This window comes from Hipposideros armiger, unplaced genomic scaffold (genome assembly GCF_001890085.2).
Source record: "Hipposideros armiger isolate ML-2016 unplaced genomic scaffold, ASM189008v1 scaffold_3, whole genome shotgun sequence".
Classification (NCBI taxonomy): domain Eukaryota; kingdom Metazoa; phylum Chordata; class Mammalia; order Chiroptera; family Hipposideridae; genus Hipposideros; species Hipposideros armiger.
The window spans coordinates 8,910,493-8,935,682 of record NW_017731353.1 but is presented as its reverse complement, the minus strand read 5'-3'; the positions used below and the strand labels follow the sequence as shown (position 1 = coordinate 8,935,682).

Sequence of the window (25,190 nt, the reverse complement as noted above, 5' to 3'; positions counted from 1 at the left end):
AGCGCCAACAGCTGTACCTCCTGTGTGCCTATGTCCCCATGGCCAGGTGGCTGTCTGGGGCGGGAGCCGAGCAACCATCTCTGGTTATGCCCACCGGGGGGACAGATAAGGGGTCAGAAACGTGCCCCAGCGTGTCACCACTCAGCACGATGGGGACAGGGACAATACACGAGCAGGCCCCCAGCTACCTTCACTGCTGCTCGCCTTATGGCCTGTCTCCTCCAGCCCCAACCCGAACAGATCCGCGTCGTTCTTCACTCGGAAGGAAGAGACGGGGGGCTTGGGGGGTGGGGGCGGCTGGGCAAGGCCAGCATCCTCGTCAGTCACGTCGGAGAGGTCCTCTCGTACCGGGAACTCATCCTGGAGGAGGAGCGAGCGGGCAGGTCAGGCTGCCACCCTAGGTCCCTCCATCACAGGACTCTTCAAGTTAGGCTCCCCCATTTCCCAGGCAGGTGACAAGGGGTCCCACACCTGACCCTGGGTCTGGGCCACGGCAAGGCCTGGGCTCTGGGGAACAGGTACGCAGGCCGCCCAGCATTCTCCACCCTCACCGCCTTCCTGCCACACCCTGCCCAGCGTGTGTCCTCGGGGCTCCTCACCACTCTCCTGGGAGTGTCAGAGTCGCTCTCAAAGTCGGGGTCGTCCATGACAAAGGACAGCATTTGGGCGGCAATGGGCCCCTCAGGGTCGCTCTCTGAAGACGCGTCCTTCCCATCTGGGTGCCCTCCAGAGGAGCCCTCAGCAGGAGGCCCTCGCGGCCCCGCATCCCTGGGAATTGCACTCCTGTGCGGCCTCAAGGCCTTTGTGGAGGACCTTTCGGACAAGGAGCTGGTCAGGGGCCCTGCAGCTGCCCCACCCGAGGGTCCCTTCCCCTGATGACGCCTCCACATACCGTTTGGTCTCTGGCTCCGCACACTTCTGGGGGGCCAAGACAGTGGCCTTGGGGTGCCCTGCTACCTCCTCAATGGAAAGAGGGATATTCTCCCTGGGGGCGGGGCCTGTGGGTAGCAGGGGCCTGCCAGGTGGCTTATCTTCGAGGTCCACATCGTCCTGGAAACCTGCCACCATCGGGTTTCCTCCTGGGGTATCCCCATCGCTGCAAAGGAGGGGCAGGGTGGTTAGAGGTCACGAGGGGGTACTGAACTCCCCAACACTTCGGGCATCCACAGGCGCTGGAGGTCCCCTCTGCACCAGGAGTGTGCACTGTGGGGCTGCTGCCCTTGGTGCTCACGGTTCTGTGGGGACACAGATTGCAAACAGGGACCTGCTTCAAGAGTGGTTGCGGGACTGCTTTGTGGAGGGGTCCCACTGCTGTGGCAAAAGCTGCAGCAGCATGGAGGCCAGGCTGGTGGGAGAGGCCGTGGGGGGCAGCAGAGGGGGCTGGAGATGCCAGGAGTGGCACAGCAGCCCAGCTGGGCCTGCTAATCTCTTGCAGGGTGGTGGGTGAAGGGTGGGGCCCACAGATGGCGTTAGACACTTGGGTAGGAACATGGCGCTGGCTTCATTCTGTCATTTTGCATATTTAGACATGGTGACGTGGGATATGCACATGCAGGAATGTGCAGTTGTGGCTGAGGCTGAGAAGGGCAGCTGCTGCCTGTGGCAGTGCCACAGAGGGCACAGGCCCAGTGCCACCCTCACCTGTCACTGTCCTGAGGGACCTCAGCCCCGACTCTCTTCTCATCCTTCGGGGGGGCTGTGTCGTCTAGGAAGCCATGGTCAAGGCCATCTGCGGGAACAAAATCCTCCACGCCTTGGACTTTCGCTGGGGCCTCTGCAGCTGGTTCCGGATCTGTGCCCACAGGGCCAGGACGCAAACAGGGATGATGTGACTGGAACAGCAAGCTGCCCACCCAGGAAGAAAGGGACCCTGTCCCAAGCTGGGGGAGCTCGCAGGGCCAAGGCCACAGCACCAACCACCACTTTGACTGCCCACACCCCGAGGGGCCACACCTGGAGCCTACCTGGGGGCGCAGGGGCAGCCTCAGCAGCTGGCGAGGTCCCAAACAGCCGGGAGATGATGCTGCGTCTCGGTGGGGTGGGGGCCACAGGGTGTGCAGCGGGCAGCGGAGCCTCTGTGGGGGATGTTGGGGAGGCCGAGGGGGTGTGCTGGGGCAGCTGTGGGGCCGGCTGGGGCGTGCTGGGGCTGGAGCTCCCTGTGGACACGGCACTTGGAGGCACCACAGGGGACTGGGAGCCTGAGGACGGGCTCTGCCCATTGGCCGCCAGTGGGGCCGCATGGCCGCGGCTGCGCGCTTCCATCATCTCCAGGAAGCTGGGGGGACACAGGGCAGGAGTAAGAATCCTGCTTCCTCGTCTCTTCCTCATTGGCTGACAGCGATGGTGGTAGCGGGGTCCCTGTCCCCAGGCTCAGCAGCTCTTGCGCCCCATAGCATCAAGCAGAACATCCCTGGGAAGGTGTCTGGGCGAGGGGGCTGGGGCTGGAGGTCCCCTCCCGATTGGCAGGACTGAGCCTCCAAGCCGTTGTCCTTGGGCTGAGGACGACAGTGTTCTCTAAGCTTGTAGGAAGGCCTTCGTCCTCTGAAGGGGGCTTTCACACGGGTCTGGAGGAGGAGCTGGCCCCTGCTTGCCTGCCTGGGTCCTTGGGGGCCGGGAAGGGGGTATCTGGGCTGGCTGCCCTCACCTCTAGGTTGGGATTTTGGGGTTCGGGTTTGACACAGGCTGGGAGTAGAGTACAGACTGGTCCAGTCCTCAGCCAGACCCCATCTCCTAAGGGTGGGACACTGGCCCAGACTGCCATGTCCCGGGGGTCAGCGTGCTGGGTGTTGGGGATGTGTAAGGTGTCAGAGGAAACCTGTGTGGCAGCCAGGGCGGCAGCTCCTGTGCAGGGCTCCCTCTGGGGCGACTCCTGCCTTTCACTCTTGCTGTTTCTAGAGCCAACAGCCAGGTCTGGATCCAGGGAGACCCAAGGCCCTTCTGAGAGTCTCCCAGGGGACAGACACCTGCTGGGGGAGCTGGAAGGTGCCAGGGTCCCATCAGGGCCGCAGCCAGAACCAGCGTTCCTGGGACCCTGACATTTTGGTGCTTTCTTTGGGAACCACGTGTCTTTAGAGGTAGCTCAGGGTTTCGCCTGCCCTGAAATACAAGTGTCTCCCGGTCCCCCAACAGTTGCGGACACCCCGGGGACTCCAACAGGGCACAGATGTTCCCCTCTCGGCCTTCTCCGCAGGACTGCACAGGCTGCTGGCACCCAGGCAGGGCCAGGGCGATGCCCAGGTGTGAACACTAACCCTATCAAAGAGCGGAAGGTTCTGTTCCGCCCACAGGTCTCTACCACCCCAACCCTCCCAAGGTCAAGGAGCTCTCTGAAGGCCCTGCTCTGTGCTGGTGTCATCCTGGGAAACGGAGCTCCGAAAGACAGCAGCCTTGGCCAGACAGGCGGCCAACAGGCGTGCTGGACTGGATAGAGGCACAGCGCCAACAGCTGTACCTCCTGTGTGCCTATGTCCCCATGGCCAGGTGGCTGTCTGGGGCGGGAGCCGAGCAACCATCTCTGGTTATGCCCACCAACTCAGAGCCCCACACTGCTCCGTGGGCAGCGGGTGGCAGGGCCTTGGTGCCTCTGGAGCCAGGTCTCTCTTCCCAAGGTCAGGTGGGCTGCACTTAAACTTTAACCCACTTCTAGACAAGCGCTTCTTTTACTCTAAATGTTTTATTGTTACACATTAATAATAGAGAACCTGACACAGGGAAGAGAGAGTTGCAGGCCTCCCGGCACAGCCAGGCCCACCTTCATCCGCCCTGCGGGGCCTGGACCGTGCAGCTGCTCAGCCCTTCGTGGCTGAAATGACTTGGCTTTTTGAGTCCCACAAGTCCCCCAGGCTGACAGATCGAGGGGACGTGGGGCCTCCCGAGCCCCGCCTGTGGGTCTAGCCCCCGGCTGACATACATGCTGTAGTTTTGGTCCTCGGTTTCCTGCTGCACCGACAGCTCCTCCAGTGTGGCGTCGATGTCCAGCTGGTTCGTCTCCAGCTGCCGCAGCAGTGTCTCTCTCTGAAGGAAGGAAAACAGAGGCCTGAGTAGGGTGTTGCTGCAGCGAGCGGCCCCTCTCCAGCCTCGCGACCCCATCTGGGTGGCCCTTGAACTGAATGGCACCTGAGGCATGACCGCTGACACTTAAGTCACTCAGTGTGGCTACGAGGACGGATGTCAGTGCTGGAACAGACCAGCCAGAGATGGCCCGATGACATGAGGTGCCCCCGAGGTTTAAGAAGCCCCAACATTTGTTGAAAACAGTCTTCCTGCCATCTGCTTTTCCACGCCGAGTGGACACGGCCCCCCGCCTGTACCAGAACTCAGCTCTCACGTGTGCAATCCCCTACAGAACATTCTGCCACTGGTCTGGCGCCACATGGCACTGACGGCCTGAGACAGGGAGTGTGGGGCCACCATCAGAACCCACCCAGGGTGTTGTCCCTGGGGTTTGTGTGCATGTCACTCAGGTAAAAAATTAAAGGCGTTTGTTAAGAATGGCAGAGGGCGACACCAGGTGTGCAGTGACACCCGGCCCCCACCTAAGTGGGGACACCATCACCCAGGTCAGCCAGCAGGGTCCGCGTTTCTTTCAAAATGGCAAGAGGAAAGGAGGACTGCCAGTCTCCCCAGCAAGTTCCCCGTCCTCCTGGAGAAAGAGCGGAAGCTACTGCAGCTGCAGAGGGGCCGCGGCTCAACACCCTGGTGACAAGCAGCAAGGATGTCATGTGCCAAGTAAAGTGACTGCTGTATGTGGTGGGACACAAGGACCCCAGAGGTGCAGAAGGCGGACAAAGCCTTGCGGTTCCATGGTTTTGACAATTCATCGTGCAAATGGGACGGGCCAACACTGAGTGAGGGGCACAGAACCCTCTGCCCATCTCTGCAATTAAGAATCACTGCCAAAACGAGAATGAACAAAAATAAGAAAAACAAAACAACAAAAACAAAAGAATCACCACCACCACCAAGTTTATAAAAGCAGCAGGTGTGGCACGTAGGCCCAGTGGGCTGCAAACCTGAGGCTGCATTTGCACAGCAGAGGGAGGGGGCGTGGGACATCTAGGCGGGAGGCTGGGTACCTTCAGGACAGTCCCCACAGCTACTGCTGAGAGGAGCAGGTCCACAGTGGGGGTGGCTGGCCCACCCACAAGGGGCTCAGAGGAGCTGGGGCGTGGCGTGGGCACCCATGGTGAAGAGGGGTGGGCCATGGTACAGTTCAGCGCAGACAGCTGGTCCAGGCGTCCGGTTCTCAGCCTGAGAAGGATGCCTTAGGACGCCCACGTGCTCCTGCTGTTTGTGGTTCTAGAGAGGCCCCCGTCCCATGCCAACCCGGCAGAGGGGAGGGGACAGGGCAAGCTGTCCCAGGGCCACCAGTGCCAGCATAATTCCAACCAGTGACTGCACGCTAAGCTAACTGCCAAACTGCCTCCTCAGGCTCGGAAGCTGGCCGTCCCTGTGCCAGAGCCCCGGGAGAAGCCTGTCCCCACCCGCAGGCGGGCTCACCTGGAGCTGCAGAAACGGGATGTTGAAGAACTTATGAAGGTACTTCAGGCCGAAGCTGTTCTTCATGGAGGACTCGGCGTAGCGGAAGTACGACGAGCCTGGGGGCCTGCTCGAGAAAGGACAGACGCGGGACAGTCGTGGTGCTGGGCAGCGCGGCACGGCCCATCCGGGATGAACACCCCGGCCATCTGAGCCACCTTCTGTAGCCGACCGACCCCAGAGAAAGGAGAGCCAGTGGCTCTGCGGTCCCTTGGCCTAGACCTAAGCCTCAGGGGGCCCCGCTCAGCTGAGTGCCCAGTGGGCAACGACTGGACTGGGCCCACATGCCCTCCCCTCCCGGGCCTGCTCGCTGCCAGGAAGCCAGCTGCCACCCCGGGTCCTCAATCCCAGGTCACTGGTGCAGAGTGGTCCTGCCATCTGCTACTCACTCTCCAGACCTTACTGCCCAGGGTGTGACCAAGAAGGCCCTCCCATCAGGTCCACGTCTGTGTTCCACGCTCAACCCCACTGTCCACCTCAGCGCCATGGCCCCGGGGGTGGGGTGGGGTGGGGGGGCGTGCCCTCCACTCAGGTAGGCCTAGCCGGTTGCCTGAAGATGGCACTAGTCTACCTGACGGGACTGGAGGGCGGGGCCCTATAGCAGAGGAGCTGGCTGCGGATGGAGCACATGGGAGGCCAGGAGCAGGGGTCACCCACAAGGTGACAGGAACCCAGGTCCAAGGCCCTGGTCGACGGCACTCACCTGTTCAGGCTGTTGATGAGGCCGTGCACGTCGTCGGGCAGGACGACGCGGTGCTCGCCCATGTCGCGGTAGTTCCCCAGCACGCACACGGGCACGTGGGTCGGCACCTTCGGGAGCTCCCGCAGGATGTAGCTGAAGGTCCTTCAGAGCACGGAGGAGACCCGCCTGAGCTGCAGCCCAACACGCCGGACACCAGGGCCCTCGCGTGCACAGGGTGTGAAGGGCAGCGTGGGGGGGCGTGCCGGACCCTCCCTCACCAGCACGCGTGCCCTGCCCTCCTCAGGTGTCACGCCGCCTCTGCCCCACCGAACAGCCTTTGGATTTTGCCCGTTTCCAGCTGCTCGTGAGTCCCCTTCCTGCGGTATTCTTTCACAACTCTTCCGCAGGTCATGGCTGTGGCCCATGGGGCTCTCTGAGGTGTCCCTTCTTGCTCAGTGCTTTGCTCTTCAGTGGACTTGGGGCCTCGCATGGTCCCCTGAAACGGCCCACACCTGTGGGGCTGACGGTCACTCAGTCTAACAGGGCTGTCACACACCACCTTCCAAATGGCACGCAAGGTGTAACTAATGGGAGTGTGAGGACACTTCCTCATGCAGAGCAAGCACGCGCGAATCAGAGGCACAGCACTCGCCGTGTCTGCGGCCTGGGTTTACCTTATTTACCACGTACTTAAACTATTGGGGATCCCAGGGCTCGAGAAGTGCCTGGGCTCCCCAGCTGGCACCACCTGCCCCCCAGACACTTGTGCCCAGGTCTCATGACCTCGTGGACATATGTCTGCCACCACCTCCTCGGGCCCTCCTGCCCTGTCTCCCATCCTTCACAGGCACAGGTGGCCCTAGCTCATCCGCCCGTAGCTTTCCTGCATCACTCTTTTTTACTTTGGGTCACTGCTTGTCCAGCAAAGGCTACAAGGCGCTCCGGTAATGCTCGGAGGCCGAGTGTATGCCGACACAGGAGAAGCGCCTGATTCCCTGGGCCAAATGGCCAGGGCAGCTTCCAAAGGACGCACGCCGGGCTCCCCTGGCGAAGCCCCAGATGTGTCTGTGACGTGTGCGCTCTGCCATCCCACTCCACGCGTGTCTCCAACATGCTGCCTGCTGCCACCCAGGGGAGTCACGCATGTTGGTGGTCAGTCCGCACTGGGAGGTATGTCCCTGCAGGGCAGCACAGCTGGGCAGTAGGGGACGTGCCCCTCAGTAAGAGTGTCATCTGCAATGTCCCAGTTCTGCAGAGAACGTGCATGTGCAACGCTCAGGAGACCTGGCTGGGCTCTACCACACAACCACAGTGCAAATCTCATGACGGGCTCTGTTTTTCTCTGCATTTCCGAATTTTTCTACAGCAAGCATGCATTCCATATGCAGTAATAACAGTCACCCTCGAAAAGCAGAGTAAAAGGCGGGGCAACACCCCACAGGTTGCTTGTAAACATGCTGCTTGCTGTCAGCTCCTCTTGACGACTGTCATTTTGGGTGGCAGCAGAGTGGCCCAGGGAAGGCCTGGCCATGAGGCTACCCCCGCACTCACCCTGGCAACCCCCCGCCAATCTCACTCTGGAGCCTTTCACTGGGATGAGCCTTAGCTGTGTATCCTCCTACCATGAGTTAAAGAATGGGGGATCCCAGGAGCCCCCAACACAAGTGGCCACTTGATTTTAGGAAGGTGCACACCTGGCCACACCACCCTGAGCAAGCCTGCCCTCCATGCAGATGGGAACAGCTCCCCACCTAGCCCCATGCCCGCACGTGCAGATGCCCACAGACATCTAGGCTTGGGCTTCTGCATGGCTAAACCGCCAGTGTACACACGGCTTACAGCTGGCCCTCGAGAGATTTGGCACCAGCGGGGATGCTGGTGAAACCACCATGTGCTGAGCCACGGGGTGGCCCTTGGGGTGGGGTGGGGAGGTGCCAGGAGCCGTGGTGGTGCTTGCCAGCCAGCGCCCCTACATACCACTGCTTGGTGATGTCGAACATCATGACCACCCCGTTACAGTTCTTGTACACATCCAGGAACTCGGCGTCCAGGGCCATCTCAGACTCCGCCTGCGTGCAGGGTGGGGGGAGACGGGCATGAGTCAGTGCTCCGGGCAGGGTCCCACAGGAGGGAACCCACATTTGGAAAAGGCTGGAGAGGACTTTTACCATCTGAAAAGACACCAGCTCGTTTCATTTTGGGGAAAAAACACGTAAACACAAGGTCATCTAGTATGGGTAGGAAAGCTTTGCCTCGAAGGGTCTGGCAGTAACTATTCCAGGCTCTGGGGCCACATCACTCTGCCCCCGCCCTAGGGGGCTATTCTCCACTACCCACCAGCGGCACCCCAACCTCAGAGTCCCAAACTCGCCAGCACTCAGAAGGGTGAGGGTGCCGGGCAACCAGAGCCCCACGGCAAGTAGTGCACTGCAGCCCTGGGAACCTTCTAGAGCACTCAGGTTGGGGTGGCAGACCTGGCCAGGCGGTCACTTAAACTTCCTCACATGAAGGGGAGGCAGGAGGCCGACTACGGACAGGAGGACAGAGCAGGGCCCTCGGAAACACCTGAAAAGCGCCCCTGGAACGGAGAGTACTGGTTGACCCCGACTTCTGTGTCAAGGGCCGTGACTACGTGAGAGCCCCCAGGAGCCACGCCCCTAACCACGTGTGCCCGGGTCACAGCTTAAAGGCATGTCCTGTGCTTTTAAGGGTTGAGGCCTCTGTGATGGGGATATAAAATTTGGCCAGTTCACCTAAGCCCTCTCAGGTCACTCAAGCTCTGCATAGGGTCTCACAGGTGTCACAGGGCAGGACACAGCTTACCTCCTGGGGGTCGTTCTCCATCTTCAAGCCATCACCTCGCTTTTTGCATTTTCCTTATTGAAAGACACGAAAATTAGTGGGTAGAATCACCGGGCCCAAGGATGGCCTCCCTGTGTCCCACCCCCCCCATGCCCCAGCTCCCAGCTCCAGTAGGCGCCACACTGACTGGAGACCCTGGGAGCCCTGCTGACAGCAGGACACGGCTCAGACCCCAGTGAGGCCTCCTTGGCAGCTCCGACCTGGAGAAAGGGCCCCCTGGGCCAGGCCTTGAAGGCACCGGGCAGGCCTAGCAGGGCTCAACGGCTGCATGGGGACACCACCCTTATGCCCCACTGAGTTCTGCTTCAGAGGCAGGCACTTCCTTCCTGGACTGACAAGGTCCCAGCCCTGAGAAGGCATTGCCGGCCGGCATGGGCCAGCCTGGCCCAGCCTCTGAGGGGCTGACGTGAAGGCCATGGTGGCCCCGAGCTGGTGCTGAGGGTGGACAAGCTGACGTGGGTCTGAGAAGGCCCAAGTTGCTGAGGCTTGGCTCTGGTGGCGCCTGAGAAACAGAGCTGCTCCGCTGTCACCTCCCCTCCCCTTCGTAGCTGAGATATCACCAACCAGGGAGGAAGGACTGCTTCTCACCCTGGGAGTTCGAGGCCCCCAGTCTCACAGCAGCAGGTCGGTAAAGCTAACAAACAAAACCCCAGAACAAACGGGTTTGTTTATTAGAAGACCAACCTCTGCCTCTTTCCACAGTTTCTTCCTGAACCCCTTACCTCTGACCCCATCTAACAGGTGACAAGTTAGGGTGGTAGAGAGAAGACGCCTTTCCTTCACTCAAGAAGGTTCTCACCCCAGGAGACCCAGGTGACACGGAGCTGCAAGGATGCTGAGGGCTCGCGTGGAGCCCTGTGCCCGCTGGCCCGCAAGCTGGGGACCTTTACCCTGCTGTGCAGCCCCATCTCTTTCCCAAGCCACAGGGGACTGTCCCAGGAGCCTGCCCCCCTTGACTTTACCATAAGGCTCGTGCCTTACACAGGCAGGAAGTGGGAGCCCTCGGAGGTCCCCTGGGACAGGCAGTGTCAGCCTCTGCACCACGGAGGACACATGCTACTCAGAAGGGGCCCTGTCCCAAATAGGGGCCCCAGTCCAGACACACATCCCTCCTAAACAAGGGCAGATCTAGGCGGCTGGAGCTAGGCATGGGACTGGGGCAGCAGGGTGGGGGCGCGCCCAGGGCGTGGAGGGCAGCTCTGGCCAAGCGACGGCTTCCCTTCGCCCGGGACAGTGACTGGGCTGCGCAGGACTGCCTTCCAAACGCGCCCAAGTCCCAACTCGTGACGCGCTGCAGGCACGCTCTGGAAGCACCAGGCCCCACAGACTCCTCACGGCCTAAGGTGTCCTGGCGCTCCTGCTGGCGCTCAGGGCCCAGGGCTGCCATCAGCAGCCTCACTGTCCTTCCTGGGCCGACCGAATTGGCTCTTGGCGCCCACGCCCACCCCAAAGAGCACAGCGGGGGGAGAGGGGCCTGCAAGCTCTCCACCCGAAATCACAAGCTCACAGAAGACACAGCCTCCCTTGGAGGGCGCGTGCAGCTACAGTGTGCCTGTGAGGTCAGAGGTCAGAGGTCAGACTGTGCTCAGCAGCAGGGAAGCATGTGGGCTCCCCTGAGCGTCACAGAGGAGGGACTTGTCACCTGAGTGTGAGGGGGAAACAAAACGAGACACCAAAGGGGGAGCCCACCGCCCCTGACCACCGGGTGCACACAGCACAGGCCGGTGGTTTCGGGGTGGTCTGTGTGTGTGCTGGGGTCTCCGACAGCTCAAGCGCTCCCCTGTGAGAGCATGGAGACACCACCGCTGGCAGCGCCTGTGAGGCAGAGCCAGGTGGACACAGATACCCAAGGGATGGCTGCTTTGGAAGCAGGGAGCTGATCCTGGGCTCCGGGCGCTCATTCATGGGGGCTCTGCTAAGTGGGGTGCTACACTAGCGGCACTGCAGGAGGGGCTCCCAGAACAGCCTCATGTAGGCCTCTGGGTTTGGAGTCCATCCACCTCCGCTGGCCACGTCTGCCTGCACCGCCCTGGCCTCAGTTTCAGCAGGTGAAACAGATGCTTACACAGCCAAGACCGTGGTCCCTTACAGGCCACTGCTGTGCACTCCGTCCGTCCACTAGATGCTGGGGAGCTGGCCCAGAACCCAGACACTGAATGGACAGCTGGCACCAACCCAGACCTCCAACGGCCAGGGCTCCTGGTCGTCCCCGCCATGCACAGTGTCTGACGGGCCAGCAGAGATTTCAGGGACATGCAAACGAGCTGGGTGTAAGAGGGGAGGGGGCGGGCTCTTCTCTGTACAAGATGAATAAAGCAGGAAAGAGAGAGGTACGTGCAATAAAGACATGACTCACCTTTGTCAACTACATCCCAGACCTCAACTTTTACGATGTCATCAGTGGCTGAAATGGGGGAAAATGAGCATTAGTACCCAAGTGAACTGCCGGTTTCACAAAGATGGGCTTCTAGCGGCTGTCTGGGTGTCACTGGAGACACCAGCCATGACCTGGGTGCTGTCCCTAAGGGCACCCAGCTCCTGCCCAGGGCATTTCCATGTGCAGGGACCTGGAACACTCCCTCCCTAGATGGCAGAGAGGCTCGCGGCAGTGGGTGCACCCCTCTACCCCAAGGGTGGGTGGGTGGAGTTTGCCATGCTGCCCAGAGGCTCCTGTAAGCCCCTGGCTGGTCAGCAGGGGTGACGCGGAGGCCGAGCAGGTGCCCCAGGATGTGGCCCGGCCTCCACTAAGTGGGAGTCAAAACTTGCACCAAGGGCCGGCCGAGTGGCACGATGGTTAAGAACTCGCTTGGGATGCCAGAGGGCCCCGGTTCGGATCCCACATATGAGGGCCAGTGATACTGCCCTCCACAGCTAAGATGCTGAACAACAGCTCAACCTGGAGCTGGGCTGCCATGAGTCGCCGGCGACGGCGTGGGCTGCAGTCCCTGTGGCAGTGGATTGCCATGGGCTACCGTGTGTGGCCAGCAGCCAGCGTGAGCAGCCAGCAGCCGCAGTGAGCGGCCGTCCAGAAGCCGGCAACTGATCTGCCTCGCCAGAGAAGAGCGCAATGATGGTGCCAACTTGGGCCAGTGAAGCAACATCCTCCACAACTAGATTGAAGAACAAAAAACGACAGCAACTTGTCTGTTCCCCTTTCCCCAATTCCCCAGCACTGTTCCCATCCCCCCAATTCCCCAATAAAAATCTTTAAAAAAAACAAACAACAAAAAAAAAAACTTGCACCAAGGCTCTGTGTGTCCTGCTGTTGACCCACTAGATTTTTCTTCTCAATGAAAAGGAACGTTTAAAATGTTTCATGCTTCCTGACACGCAAAGCAGCCCGTGCTTCCCACGGGGCCCACGGGCAGCTCTGGCCACGCCCAGAGGCCACGAGGTGCGCTCTGCTCACCAAGCGGTCCCGGGGACAGGCACGCTACAAACCCTGAAGCAAAGACATGGGGCTCAACGGGACGGAGGGCACCTTTCCTCGGGCGGAGCAAACGCGCGGCTCCACACGGGCAGCAGCACAGAAGCCCCAGCCCAGGGAGGCGACGGCTCTCCCAGGACGTTACCCGTGCTTAACTGGTGCTTTTACCGTTCCAGGGTCTCAAGGAGGAAGAGGTGGATTTCAAGGCCCCAAAGCAACTTTAATGAGTATCCCCATGACAGCCCCTCTGAGGTCGGGGGCTCCCACGCATGTACGGTTCCCATGACGACTCCGTGGTGAGGAGCCAGGCCAGGGAAGGGCAATGGAGTGAAAGACCCCCACCCTGCAAAGGGCACAGCAGCTGTCCCCCCCTCACTTTTGTAGTTCCAGTGGATGCTGGTGACCTGGATCTCCTGCGTGGGGATGTACTCTTCCACGAACTTCTTGCCCTGCAGCCGGTGCCACAGCGCAGTCTTGCCGGTGTTCCTGTCTCCTCGGATCACTATCTTCACTGGCGGGAGGGAGAAAGGGCAGATCAGGTAAATAAACCAAAGGCAAACTTGAACTTCCCCGACAGTCAGATGGCACACATGTTTTCCTTTGCTCCTAGGGCAGCCTGTGCGGCTGGAGAGCAGGGAGGAGCCGAGCACCGGGGGTGGGGGGTGAGGGACGCCGCCACCTGCGTAGCTTTCGGAGACCAGAGCCCACCGTGCCCCCTCAGTGCACACCCGTGGGCGCTCCGGTGGGTGACTGGGCCCTCTGCTCTCTCTCCCTGCTCCACAGAGGACCTGGGAGGCATTTCCTCCTGGGCTGATGGAGTGATAAACTGCTTGGACTGGACTTTGTACTCATAGGAAAGCCACCTCCCTTAGAGCTGGACACACAGGAGGGCTGGCAGGGTCAGGGTCAGGGTCGCTGCTGGAGGTAGGGCGGGGTGTGCTCCTTAGGCAGCTTCCTCTATCCCTAGATGGTTTGCTCTCAGCCCTGTACTTTTAGTGCACAATTTTGCAGAACGCCAGGCTTTTCTAGAACATAAGTGTGGGCTTACAGCAGAAAGCTCGCGTTCTACTTTGCCCTCTCGTCAAGTATTTTCTGAGCAGCCTGTGTGCCAGGTGTGGATGTGGAATAACAGCACAGGGTTCAGGAGAGCCCAAGCCGGGCCAGCGGGACAAGCAGGGGCAGGGGCTTACAGGGCCTGGAGCCCATAGCTCCACACAGGAGTGTGGGCTTCCCGCTGCCTCCGAGAGAAGGCATGGGTTTGGCACAGGAGTGCCAGGATCTGGTCTACTGGAAAGATGCTGAAGGCGGGCAGGCAGGAGTGCCATGCAGAGCCAGTGTGGGAGTGGAGATGACAGCCTTTGGGGATCACTGGACCTCAGGGGAAATGGTGTTGAAACTGGCTGAGGTTTTTGCCCATGAAAATGCATGCTGGAGGTGCCCTTCAGTGAGATGGGTAGGCTGGGGGAGGGGGGGGAGGGGTGGGGGGAGGTGTCTGGCCAGTTGGCCGGAGCTCCAAGCGGCCTCGCAGGCCATGTAGACTGTAGAAGGTGCTTTATGCCGTCGGGCTGGGTGAGGCCACCAAGAGAGCTGCAGAGGGCGCTGGGGCCCTGCTGTCTTGGTGCCCTGACCTGGCCAGGTGGTCTGGGGCCCTCCAGCTTCTCTCTCCTCACCATTCCCCTCCTAGTCCAAGGCCCCTCTATTTTCGGAGACACCTGCTTCTTTTTCCATGAAATCAGTCACCAACTTCCTCATCCCATTCCGTGTTCCCCCAAAGTCCCAACCTTAGTCACTGAAATGGATTAGTTGTTCTCAAACTTTCAACATCTCTAGTCATATCTCAGGGATGTGTCTCTTCCACCCACCTTACCGTGTCACCCAACAGGACACAAGGAACTACTGCTCTCAAGGCTATAGGCAGTCGATCTCTGATTCTGGCCAGGGGACAGACATGGCCCTAGGATAAAAGTCAAGACAGACTGGTGCTATGAACACAGCTGTGGGCCACGCGCTGGGCCCGTGTGTGTGGGGAATCCAAGCTGACCAGCAGCCAGCACACTGGTCCATGGAGCTCCCCACAAAGGGGGCCTGGCTGGAGCCCCGAGGTGAGGGCCAGGCGGACAGAGAGGCCCTCTGCAGCCTGACCTCCTGGATGGCAGGCTCACCAGAATGAGGGAGGGACAAAACTGGTGTTGGTCCCCAGGTCTCCCTTTTACTCTGAACACCTCCCTTTGGGGTATCGTGTTCATGTTCTTACTTCCTACTCGCACATTCTTACCTTCGCTGCAGGGGGCAGGCTCTCTTCAGAGTCCGCTTGGTCTTTCCGTAGAGCCTACAGGTTCTTAAGTAAGTGTATTTTCAAACCTCTTTTAGTGCTTTAAATATTCTGCATGTCCTGATTTTAGTGGGTCTGATGTGCTGTCACCGCTGCTCCTACTACTGGGACTTTGTTTTGTTTCCTGTGCATTTCTTCCCTCATTTCTGACTGGCAGCTCATGGTTTCTTGCAACCTTGCGGTAGGGGTTGAAGTGGCAGCCAGGAGAGGGTATGTGTGATAGACATGCCTGCCTGCGGCCTGGAACACTCCCAACCAGGAGGGACCTCCTTCAGCAAATTCTCCACTTGAGATTTCTGGGACCACATTGACGGTTTTGAGGCAAACCCACCTGGAGGGCAACTGGGGCCACAAGTACTCAGAGAGTGGGCTTTGTGCAGGCACCTCCCTCCCCAAGGTGCCCCTTCTCGAAGGGGCTCCAGGTCTGCCCCCGCACCCCCCCCCATGAAAATGGAAGCCCAGCTCCCAAGGTCGGCCTGGTGCCCTCCCAGCACCACCCTCTCTGCTTTCTAGGACAGTGAACAGCTGTGTGCTCTTCATCCAAGCTGAAGAACTGAGTGAGGGATTAATGTTTTTCTAAATGTTTTATTCAAACTTTAAAAATTGTTTTTAGGGGCAGGGCTGTTCAGGTTATCAATTTTATCATACTGCCCAAAATAGAAGTTGGGCGCTATTGACAAAGCCCTTTTTCAGTCTAGTGTTCAGTTTCTTACACATAAAAGCATGCTGACAAAGAGGAAACTCACATGTCTGATTTTGTTAATTTTTTCCCTAAAAAGGGGCTTATACCCGCCCCCAACCCCCACTTTTTAAAAATTTTTAAATATTTCTTGTGCCAGGCAGAATTCCAAACACCGATGAAAAAGATCAGCGAAAGCAGGGGTCCTTGTCTTAGTCCAGAGGAGGCTTTTAATGTTTCACTATCACATCGGCTATGGGCTTTGGTGGATACCCTCAAACAGGTGACAGAAATTCCCTAGGTTCCCAGTGTGCTCAGAGGTGGGCATATTTGGTTTTTGTAAATCATGAATGGGTGGTGAATCTTACCAGGTCTTTTCTTGTACCTATTGAGATGACAATGTTTTTCTCCTTTAAATCATACAATAAAAAAAAATAAAAATAAAAAACAAAAAAATCATACAATATATACTTTCTGTTCAATAAGCCTTACATTCCTGTAATTCTACTTGGACCCAATGTAATAATTTGTTATTATTAATATTTTAATGATTTTCTACATCGGTATTCCTAATCTTTTAAAAAATCCAGCCTCAGGCTTTCTCTTTTACCTGGTGAGTCTGCCTGTCCCCACCGCCTGTGACTGGGGACAGGTGGGGTCACTTCTGACATTGCATGCGACAAGTGTGAGTTCCTGCCCCTGCTCCCCCAGCCCCCTGCCTTCTATCATGTCAGGCAAGGTTTTTTATTCTTTTTGCATCGTATTTGGAAGCGTTGCAATCTATTTCTATTCTGAATGGTAACTCCTAAATTTCTAACATTCACATTTGCTGTAATAGAGTGTGAAGTTAAATTTCTCTGCTGCCCTCCTAAATAAGACAGGTTTTCGAATGCCTGAGCTCTGATCAGCTCTCTCCTGCGTGATGTGCAGACGTCTGGGGTTTGTTTCTTTCTTCACTCCCCATATTAACATCCAGCACAGTGATTAACAGAACCAGCACGTGTTTAGACTTCACTCACATGTGCCCATCTCTGTGCCTGCTTGTGCCCTGTGAACCCACTCCTACCTCTGAGCTCCGTTTCCGTTTGTCTAGGATACATCCTTCAGTATCTATCTTGGCAAGAGCCTGAGCACAGGAAGCTGTCCATCTTCCAAAAATGGGTTTAATCGTACTCATCCTGAATAGTGGCTACCTGGTATAGATTTCCAGGCTGACAAGGAGTCTCCTTCAGGCCACTCATGTTACTGTAAGTTGTGTTATCAGTTTATTGGCTGGTCCCCTGAAGACAGACTTTTTGCTCTGGTTGCTTCTACGATTTTTCTTTTTGATTCTATGTTCTGAAAGTTTCCAAGGATGTGTTCAGCTGTGGATGTTTCTAAAACTGTGGACTTACATGTCGTGGAATTTCACGTATTTCATAATTATGGAAAGTCCTCAGTCTTTTCTTCCAATACGGCTTCGTCTCCATCCTCGCGGTTCTTTCCATCTGACATTTCCATCCAACATGTGTTGGGACCTGCTTGATTTCTGTGCCACACGACTCTCTCCCAGGCACTAACTCTCTCTTCAGTTAAGTTATGCTATCTTTTCTATTTTAATGTCAATGTTTTAATTTCTCTTTGGTTCTTTTCCAAACACAACTTATCTGTTCAGAGTCTTGATAAAATCTTAGAGCTGTCTCCTTCTTTTTATCTTTACCAATTTTAACATGTTTGTTTTCTATTCTCTTTTAGCTTTTGAGGATGAAAAGTTTTACTTGAACTGAAATCCTTTTAAAATGTGAAATTTACTAATTTTAAAAGTTAACTGGAAGAAACCCTATGTCAGAAATAAATAAAACGATCTGGTCTCAGATGTTTTAAAAAGTAACCACTCCCTACTTTTAAGTTAAAAAGTCAAATCACTCTCAGAACCTTAGACACTGGCTCAAGTAAGGTGAGTAAGTGATTCACGTAGAAAGCCTTTCATTAAGATACATTCATCACCAAGTAATAAGAGAAGCCCTTTACCAAAGAAGCATGCGGCAAACTAGCTGTTTTACTAACAGGTTAACTCAACTCCCATTCTGAGATGTCCTTTTAGTCTAAGTGAAGACGCAGTTCAGGAAACGGGGCTCTACTGCAGGACTGTGGATCTTTTTTTTACCCTTGATTCAACTTTAATTCACTCACAGCCCCAAACATTTCCTGCAAAATAGGGAATCATTTTGGGCCAGCTGAGTGGCGCGCTGGTTAAGAGTTGGCTTGGGACGCCAGCTCTGAGCAGCAGGGCCCCAGTTCGGATCCCACATGAGGGCCAGTGACGCTGCCCTCTACAGCTAAGATGGTGAACAACAGCTCGACCTGGAGCTGGGCTGCCGTCAGTCGCAGGTGATGGTTTAGGCTGCAGTGGAGCTGCCATGAGCGGCCATCCAGTGACCAGCAACTGATCTGCCTCACCTGGGAAAAGCGCAATGATAAAACCAACATGGGCCAGTGAAGCAACGTCCTCCACAACTAGACTGGAGAACAAAAGGACAGCAACTTGTCTGTACCCCTTCCCCGATTCCCCAACGCTGTTCCCCTCCCCCAATCCCCCAATAAAATCTTAAAAAAAAAAAGGGAATCATTTTTTTTCGTACCAAAAGAAAGCATATGATTCATCTCAGATGCAAACGTGCATCACTTCTGGAGGATGCAAGGGTTGAGGTCCTAATGACGGCCTTTCCTGGGCCACCATCACCTTACCAGGGTGGCTACCACAAACTCCCAGTGGGTCCCCCTGCTCTGGCACAGCTCGCTCCCAACACACGCTTGCTCTTCTGCTCAGAGCCCTTCAAAGTTCTCTCATTCACAAAGTCCCTGCGATGGCCGGAAGGCCCACGTCACCCTCACCTCTGTGGCCTGGCCTGCGGATCTTCTCTCTGGACCTCACTACATTGTGACCTTGATGCAGAACACACCTTCTGTACCCTCCCCTCATCCTCCCTACCTTCTGCTTCACCAGGCCTGCTGTCTGACAGCTATTTCAAGTCCCAAGCCCGTCCCCACCCTCACCTTGTTCTACCTGTTTTCCATAGCAATTAACTATTCACAGTCTGCACGGTTCTTTACTCATGGTTCTTTACGCATTGCGTTTACTGTAAACTATCTGTCTTCCACCCTCCACTAGAACGTAATTCCTGCAAGGCAGAGATTAGTGTCAGGGTTTTCACCAATGAACACTCAATAAATATTTGCTAAATAAATGAACGCTAGAGAAGGGAAACCTATAAAGGAAACCGTGGCATGTCATGGACAGCAAAGGCTCGGGAACTTGCAGATCGGCCCTACTGGGACAGGTCAAAAAACTTGCCAAACTTACCTGTTTATTTCCTACAGGAAAAGCTCTTTTAACCTTGAAATCAACCTTTCAAAAGGTTTCCTAGTGAGGAAGAGCTCAAGTCCGTTTTAAAATTCTAAGCACCGAGATCCGACTGGCTAGGACTCTGGCTAAGGCAAAGTCTGGAGGCTTTCTTGGTAAGGAACACAGTCCTGAGCAACAGCCATCTGCCCAGTTCCTGAAGACTGGCCTCTTCTCGCTCAGGAAGCTGCCCCGAGTTAAAACTTATCCACCAAACACAGCTGATAAATTATGTCCACCTGAGATAAAAAGGGTCAGACCAAGTCAGGTAACACTCTTTCATCCAGTCTATATGCAGACCTGGCTTCCAAGCTACAAGTACGGTCCAGTGACTCATTCAGGTTTTGATCCTATTTGACTCGTATGCTGGGACTCTGCATGTAGCATGTCACTTCTCATTATCACAGCAATTTAAAAGAAAGTGACTTATTAGCCCCAAGAGGACATGCTATAAGAAACACATACTTGGAAATCTTCAACTCTTATGGGAGTACTTTCCCAAAGGACTAGGATTAAGTTGAAAATAATACTGTAAGTAATAAAATTAAATAAAGGATCCAAGTGTAGATTTTAAAGATTTGTATAAATGTATATTTTGACTTACTTTTCTCTGAATGTGAAATACATACAAAATTGTGAGAATACATCTACAACGACCTCTTTTAAACCTGCACAAAAGACTGTCCAATCATTTTCTTAATATCAAACATTATCACCAAAATATGTCATCATAGACTGGAAGGCTCCCCTTAAAGTAGCAAAGGAGGAGACAGGCCTCAAAGCATGTAGCATATATGGAAATACTTGAGAGAGGGAAACAACTTAAAAGCAGAGAACATAAAAACCCTTTAAACACTGCTAGGAAAAGGCCAGCAAGATGGAAAAACTTAAAAGAGGTCAAGAGGACGGTGAGCATCTAGGAGCCATACAATTTACATAATTTATAACGGGACTGGGATGGGGCTGGACTCTGGGGCAGCCGTAAATAGCTCCTAACCGCTGAGGGAGAGAGATCTCCTACAACAGCAAGGAAGAGTCTCTGTGCCTTCTGGAGCTTTTCTAAATGCATCCCTTACAAATACTTCTTTTAAAAAAGGGAGGAGAGCAAAAATGTGTGGCGTAGCTGCTATTCCGTCTTCAAACTGAACACCAGGTCTACATAGAGAAATCCCACTGCTTAAACTACCAGAGCCAGCTGGATTTCACCGTTGCTCTTGCAGGTTATCACTGTTCACTGGCCGAGAGCCCCATCACCCCTTAAAAAGTGTCACAGACCATAGAGCTCTCTCTCCACGTTATGTAAGAATTCCTCTTAGACGAGGTCACCTGAGCCAATCGGGGGACCGCAGAGCGCACCGGGAACCGCCTGGGCAAATTTTACTGTGCAAACACACAGATTTCTTATTGTGCCAGCATTCCTCGGGAATGATCCATCAGTCAGAGGGGAGCTCACTTTCCGGCCCGGGGGTCCTTTAGGACCAAACCACCGGCCCAAATAAACTCCCTAGAGCACCCGCAACGTGCCCAGCGCAGGTCAGAGCTCACCACATCTTAAAACAGACGGACGGCAACTACCACAATCTCCCCGCAAACGGCGAGGTCCCCGGGGCGCGACAGGGCCCCGAACGCTTCCCAGGTCAGGGTTAGTTCCAGTTGCAGCGGCCCGGGCCCTCGGACCCCACTTTCCATGTCCCCCCGCCCCCGCGGGACCCCCGCGCGCCCGCCCCGTACTCACTGTTGTACTGCACTCCCTTGGCGAAGCGCCTCTGCAGTGCCTGATTCATGGACTGCAGCCCGGCGGGGATGTTCTTGTCGCGACCCGGAGCCTGCTCCGATCCCACCAGCTTCTTGAGCGCGGAAAACATCTTCCCGCTCCCTCGTCCGCGAGCTCAGCAGCAGCGGCGGCGGCGGCGGGGCGCGGATGGCACCATGCCGCGCGTCGCGGCGGCCGGGCGCCTGCCTCGAGGGCAGCTCGGAGGCTCAGCCGCAGCGGCTCCACTCCGGCCCCAGCGGCCCCCGGCACGGCAGCCCTCCGCCCGTCAGCGCCGCCATCTTGGCGCCGGCTCAGCGGGACGCGCGGCTACCGGGAGCCGCGAGGATCAAAAGGTGCGGCGATGCGCATGCGCGGACCCAGGCGCATAGCTACAGGGCGCGGTGAGAGTCAAACTTGTGTGGCGGGCGCGGCGCAGACGCAGACAGACCCGAGCGTCGGACCCCGGTTTCCGCGGTCCCGCCCTCGGAGCAGCTCACAGCTCTGTCCGCATCTCCGTTTGGACCCTTTTTCTCACTCTCACCCCTCGACTCCGGGGGTCCATGCCGAGCACCCCACTTCCCGCAGTCTTCGCAACGTGATCCCCCACATTTGCGTCACCCAAGTTCACTTTCTGAGACTCCTGTCTCCCCGCCACCCCAGGTGCCTCCAGCAGTCCTGGAAAAATGTTTATTTGTGTAACAAAGCGCCGGCATGGGGGAGGGAGCTGGGGGCCAAGGCAGGGTTCCCCCTTCCGGGGGTCACTTCTTCTTCTTCTTCTTCTTACTTATCTTGAGGCTTTCCTCGATCAACTGCTGGGCCTGCCTCTTGATCTCGGCCCGCGAGGGCACGTAGCTCTGGTCCATGTCCGCGAACTGAAAGGTTTCTAGGAAGGAGGGAGAGGAGGGAGGGAGCCGCTCGCAGACCCTGGGCTCCGACCGCGGTCCTGAGGTCCAGGGTTTGTCCGCCGGCGTTCACGCATCACAAGACGGGGAGGGTGTTGACGGTGTTACTTTTCTGTATTCCTGATGCTCTGGCTTTTGAGGGCTTTACAGACCCGGGAGAGACCGGGCTAGCCAACTCTTAAGAGGCCGGTAGCTCGCCCTGGACGTGTCTTTCATGCAAACCAACCCATGCAGAGCCCTGCCCCCTTTATCAAACTCGCACGCCAACTCATCCCAGGGCCGGGGACCAGACAGACTGGGTACAGACCCCAGACCCCGAGCCTGCCGGAATTATTTAAAGGAGCTGATCTTAAGCTGTTTACCCTGCCTTTTCTGCAGAAACCCCAGTAAGTGCCTGGAGCTCCCCCTCACCCCTCTCTGCCTCCTGACGGGGGCTGGTGCTCCTGTGTCAGGGAATATATAATAATCAATAAATCCTTTCAAGGGCACCAGCCTCTCCATGTCCTAAGTCCATTAATTAAAATCCTGCAGGTACAACTGACACACCCTTTCCATCCTTGACCCTCAAAGCTGCCCAGATCAGACGGAGCGAGTGGCAAGTGCCTTGCCCAATCTCTGCCCCTGCACAGCTCAGACCAGCCACTCACCCCACATCCACTCCCCACGCTGGGCAGCCCAGTACCCCAGCCCTGAGACAGTGCCTATTATATCTTCCTCCAGGTCCTCAAAGCTTATCCTGGTGTTCTGCTTCTCCTTCAGAGTCGAAGACTCCAGGGCATCCCTCACCTTCGTGTTGACCTGCAGGACACGGTGGACTGTCAGCTCCAGGGGGACATGGGACGAGTAGGCGCCCCCCCATCCCTGGCCCAGGGCTACCTCCTCAGTCCTGGACAACATCTGCACGCTATTGGCCAGATGCAGCAGCTTCCCCTCGCAGTACGCCAGCTTGCTGTGCACGTCCAGGCTGTCGGGGGGCACCGCTTCCTTCTGCAGACAGGAGGAGGGGCTCATCTCCCAGGAACGCTGTTGGGGGGGGGGGACAAGCCCTGTTCCCCACTGGGCCAGCACCTGGGCTCCGGGCAGGGGGATGCCCATCAGCCGGAGGTACAGGTTGTCGATGCCCGTCTGGATGGTCAGCAGCAGCTTCTGGCTCTTGGTCATGTTAGTGTGGGCCAGCCGGAGCCTGTCCTCCTCCTTGCCCAGCATGTCCTTCATTTTCTCCTGGATGGACTTAAAGCTGTTGAGGACGATGGGGAGGGAGGTGGCACAGTCCTGAGGATGAGGCCCCAGCGTCCCGGGTTGGGTGCTGTGCTAAATTCAGGGGCTCAAGACCTTGGATGTGGGCACATGGGTCCCCCAGACCCTCTGCAGAGCCGCCTGCTGGTGGCCCTGAGAAGGGCAGCTCCCTCGGTACCTGACGGAGCTGGGTGTCTGGTGGAATTTGAGCAGTGTCTCCTCTGCTTCCAGCTTCTTCATCAGCGCCTCCAGCTGACTCCGTCTCTCCTCACAGTCCTCCATCTGCAGCTCCAGGTTGTCCTCCGTGTTCCTCTGAGCCAGGAACTGGCCTGTGATGTCCTGGCCAGGCCAGCGGGGAGAGAAGCAGGTGTGGGGCACGCGGGCAGGGGCCCCACAGAACTAGTTTCTTCTGGGTCCTTCCCAGTGGTAAGTAATGATGTCGACTGCAGCCAGGCACGGAGGGCTTGTGACGGACCAACCATCAGGTGAAGCCCTGTGTCCCTGCCCATAATCCTCACAACCAGCAGAGGGCAACTGACCCCAAGGCACACACAGGAGACCACTGCTAAGAGACTGCATGGCTTTGAGCTGCTTGTCCAAGGCTGGACAAGCTTATGTCGGGGCCGTGTACGGCAGCTCAAGGCTTACTAATAATAAACCCAGATCAGATTAAAATACAAGGGGGGCAGGTGGAGAGGCGGCTGCTCATTACGATGCTGTTGGTTTGGGAAGGGGACAGGGTTGAAGGTGGAGGCCATGCCCTTGGTGTTTGGATCCTCCGATTCTGTGGCTCTGTGCATCCCCTGGAATGTGGCTGGGATGTGTCAGCTGTGTCCCAGGAGGGCCCTCTACTCTGAGCCGTGAGGGGCCACAGCGTTGTGTCCATTCACGCAAAAGGTGCCTGCATGGCTTGGCCCAGGGCCTTGGGTGGGGGGGGGGGGAGGCAGGGACCCCACCCGTCCTTCCCCCAATGCCCTGGGAGCTCCAGAGAGCAGTACCCAGAGGTGGGAGCACCGCACAGTGGNGGGGGGGGGGGGGGGGAGGCAGGGACCCCACCCGTCCTTCCCCCAATGCCCTGGGAGCTCCAGAGAGCAGTACCCAGAGGTGGGAGCACCGCACAGTGGTCTTGACTTTCTCCACCAAAGCAGTCAGGTACGTCTGGTATTCGATGTCCTCCTTGGAGGTCTCTCTCTTCCTCACTGGGCAGAGCAGAGGGGACGGATGGCCAGCGTGCAGGAATGGTGTGGGAGCTCTTTGCCAGGCGTTGGATGCCTCCGTACATGCCCGGTCATCAGGGAAGGCCACCCAAGAGCTGGGTCCCCTCAGGGTCGCCCGCACCTTACCCTTCCTCCTCCTCTGACCCAGCCCTTCATGGGTGCCCCAGGGCCGCCCCATCTGGAGGACAGAAGCAGCCCTCCATGGGGCTTAGGCCCAGGGAACTGCACTTGTCTCATCTGAGGAGACACTGGGTGACTGGGCCCTGGGGTGCCAGTGTGGTTTACAGTGTACAAGCTGGGGGCTCAGCCAAACTTGGCCGCGAGCCCGAAACTGGCTCTCGACCTCTGAAGGTATAGCCAGGGAGAGGCAGGAGTGTATCTGTGTCCTTCACCCCAGCTGCTGCAGGTCACACCTGGCTTCATGGTGATCTGACTGGGCGGCCTGAGCTAGGGCAGGCCTCTCGGGCCCCTGGTTGGGGTAGGCAGGGAGCTGAGCGTTACCATTCAGCGTCTCTGTGCTCATCAAATTGGAGAACTTCAAGTCGGTCCGGCCCTGATGGTGGGAGCGGGAGGTGAGCAGCGTCCCCCACTGAGGGGCCACGCCCCCTTTCCTTGTGACGCAGCGGAGGTTGTGGAGGGACTCACACGGTACTTCTCGTTGGTCTCCTTGGTGTGGATCTTGTCAATCAGCTTCTTCTGCTGGTTGAGCCGGTTCTCCCGTGCCCGGCGCTCCTCAATGAAGGTCGCCTCCTTTTGCCTCATGTTCATCTGGGGACACATGGAGGCGGGTGGGGGTCTGTCTCAGCAAGGCCTCCCGTGGTGCTAAATCCAGTGGTCGCTTTCAGTTCCCATCTTAGATGTGGGAACAGCATTCAAGGCTGTTGGCCATGCCGTTCTTCCTACAGCACGATGCCAGCTGCTTCCACCATCCGTCTCGGTTTCCGCCGTCCCCTCTCCTGCCTGGCCTCTGAGCGGCCATGCCTTCCCTTGCGTTACACTCCTTGCTGGAGTCACCCAGCGGCAGCCACAGCCCCGGGGCTACTCCCACATGCTAAGGGATTTCTCTCTCCAGCCCGGGCTCTCGGCTGCCTCCTAGCGGGCTCCGTTTATAGTTCACTAAAGTGGGTTCCACATGTTTAGGAACAAATGCATCACCTTCCCCAAACCTGGTTCCCTCCAG

General features: G+C 57.1%; 2 protein-coding genes across 6 annotated transcripts in view; both read right to left on the bottom strand.

The window, feature by feature from the left end:
- The window catches only part of RABL6 (RAB, member RAS oncogene family like 6), a 22,169-nt gene extending 1,202 nt beyond the window's left edge, over positions 1 to 20,967 (bottom strand). Inside the window, exons 1-13 of the mRNA XM_019640384.1 lie at positions 20,638 to 20,967; positions 12,886 to 13,020; positions 11,439 to 11,486; positions 9,044 to 9,096; positions 8,198 to 8,289; positions 6,242 to 6,382; positions 5,500 to 5,605; positions 3,911 to 4,014; positions 1,965 to 2,275; positions 1,642 to 1,792; positions 893 to 1,096; positions 600 to 813; positions 189 to 360 (exon numbers count right to left, since the gene is read on the bottom strand). Of these exons, the coding sequence (XP_019495929.1) occupies positions 189 to 360; positions 600 to 813; positions 893 to 1,096; positions 1,642 to 1,792; positions 1,965 to 2,275; positions 3,911 to 4,014; positions 5,500 to 5,605; positions 6,242 to 6,382; positions 8,198 to 8,289; positions 9,044 to 9,096; positions 11,439 to 11,486; positions 12,886 to 13,020; positions 20,638 to 20,767 (1,861 nt within the window). The 5' untranslated portion in view covers positions 20,768 to 20,967. The remainder of the gene's footprint in view (positions 1 to 188; positions 361 to 599; positions 814 to 892; positions 1,097 to 1,641; positions 1,793 to 1,964; positions 2,276 to 3,910; positions 4,015 to 5,499; positions 5,606 to 6,241; positions 6,383 to 8,197; positions 8,290 to 9,043; positions 9,097 to 11,438; positions 11,487 to 12,885; positions 13,021 to 20,637) is intronic.
- The window catches only part of CCDC183 (coiled-coil domain containing 183), an 11,319-nt gene continuing 7,005 nt past the window's right edge, over positions 20,877 to 25,190 (bottom strand). For 2 of the 5 annotated variants that reach the window (XM_019640397.1, XM_019640404.1), the window contains 6 exons: positions 24,656 to 24,778; positions 24,512 to 24,563; positions 23,892 to 23,992; positions 22,972 to 23,132; positions 22,205 to 22,794; positions 20,877 to 21,538 (listed from right to left, as the gene is read on the bottom strand). In XM_019640397.1, coding sequence (XP_019495942.1) covers positions 21,414 to 21,538; positions 22,205 to 22,794; positions 22,972 to 23,132; positions 23,892 to 23,992; positions 24,512 to 24,563; positions 24,656 to 24,778 — 1,152 coding nt within the window. In that variant the 3' untranslated portion in view covers positions 20,877 to 21,413. The remainder of the gene's footprint in view (positions 21,539 to 22,204; positions 22,795 to 22,971; positions 23,133 to 23,891; positions 23,993 to 24,511; positions 24,564 to 24,655; positions 24,779 to 25,190) is intronic. The other 3 variants (XM_019640430.1, XM_019640412.1, XM_019640422.1) reach the window with 3 other exon arrangements.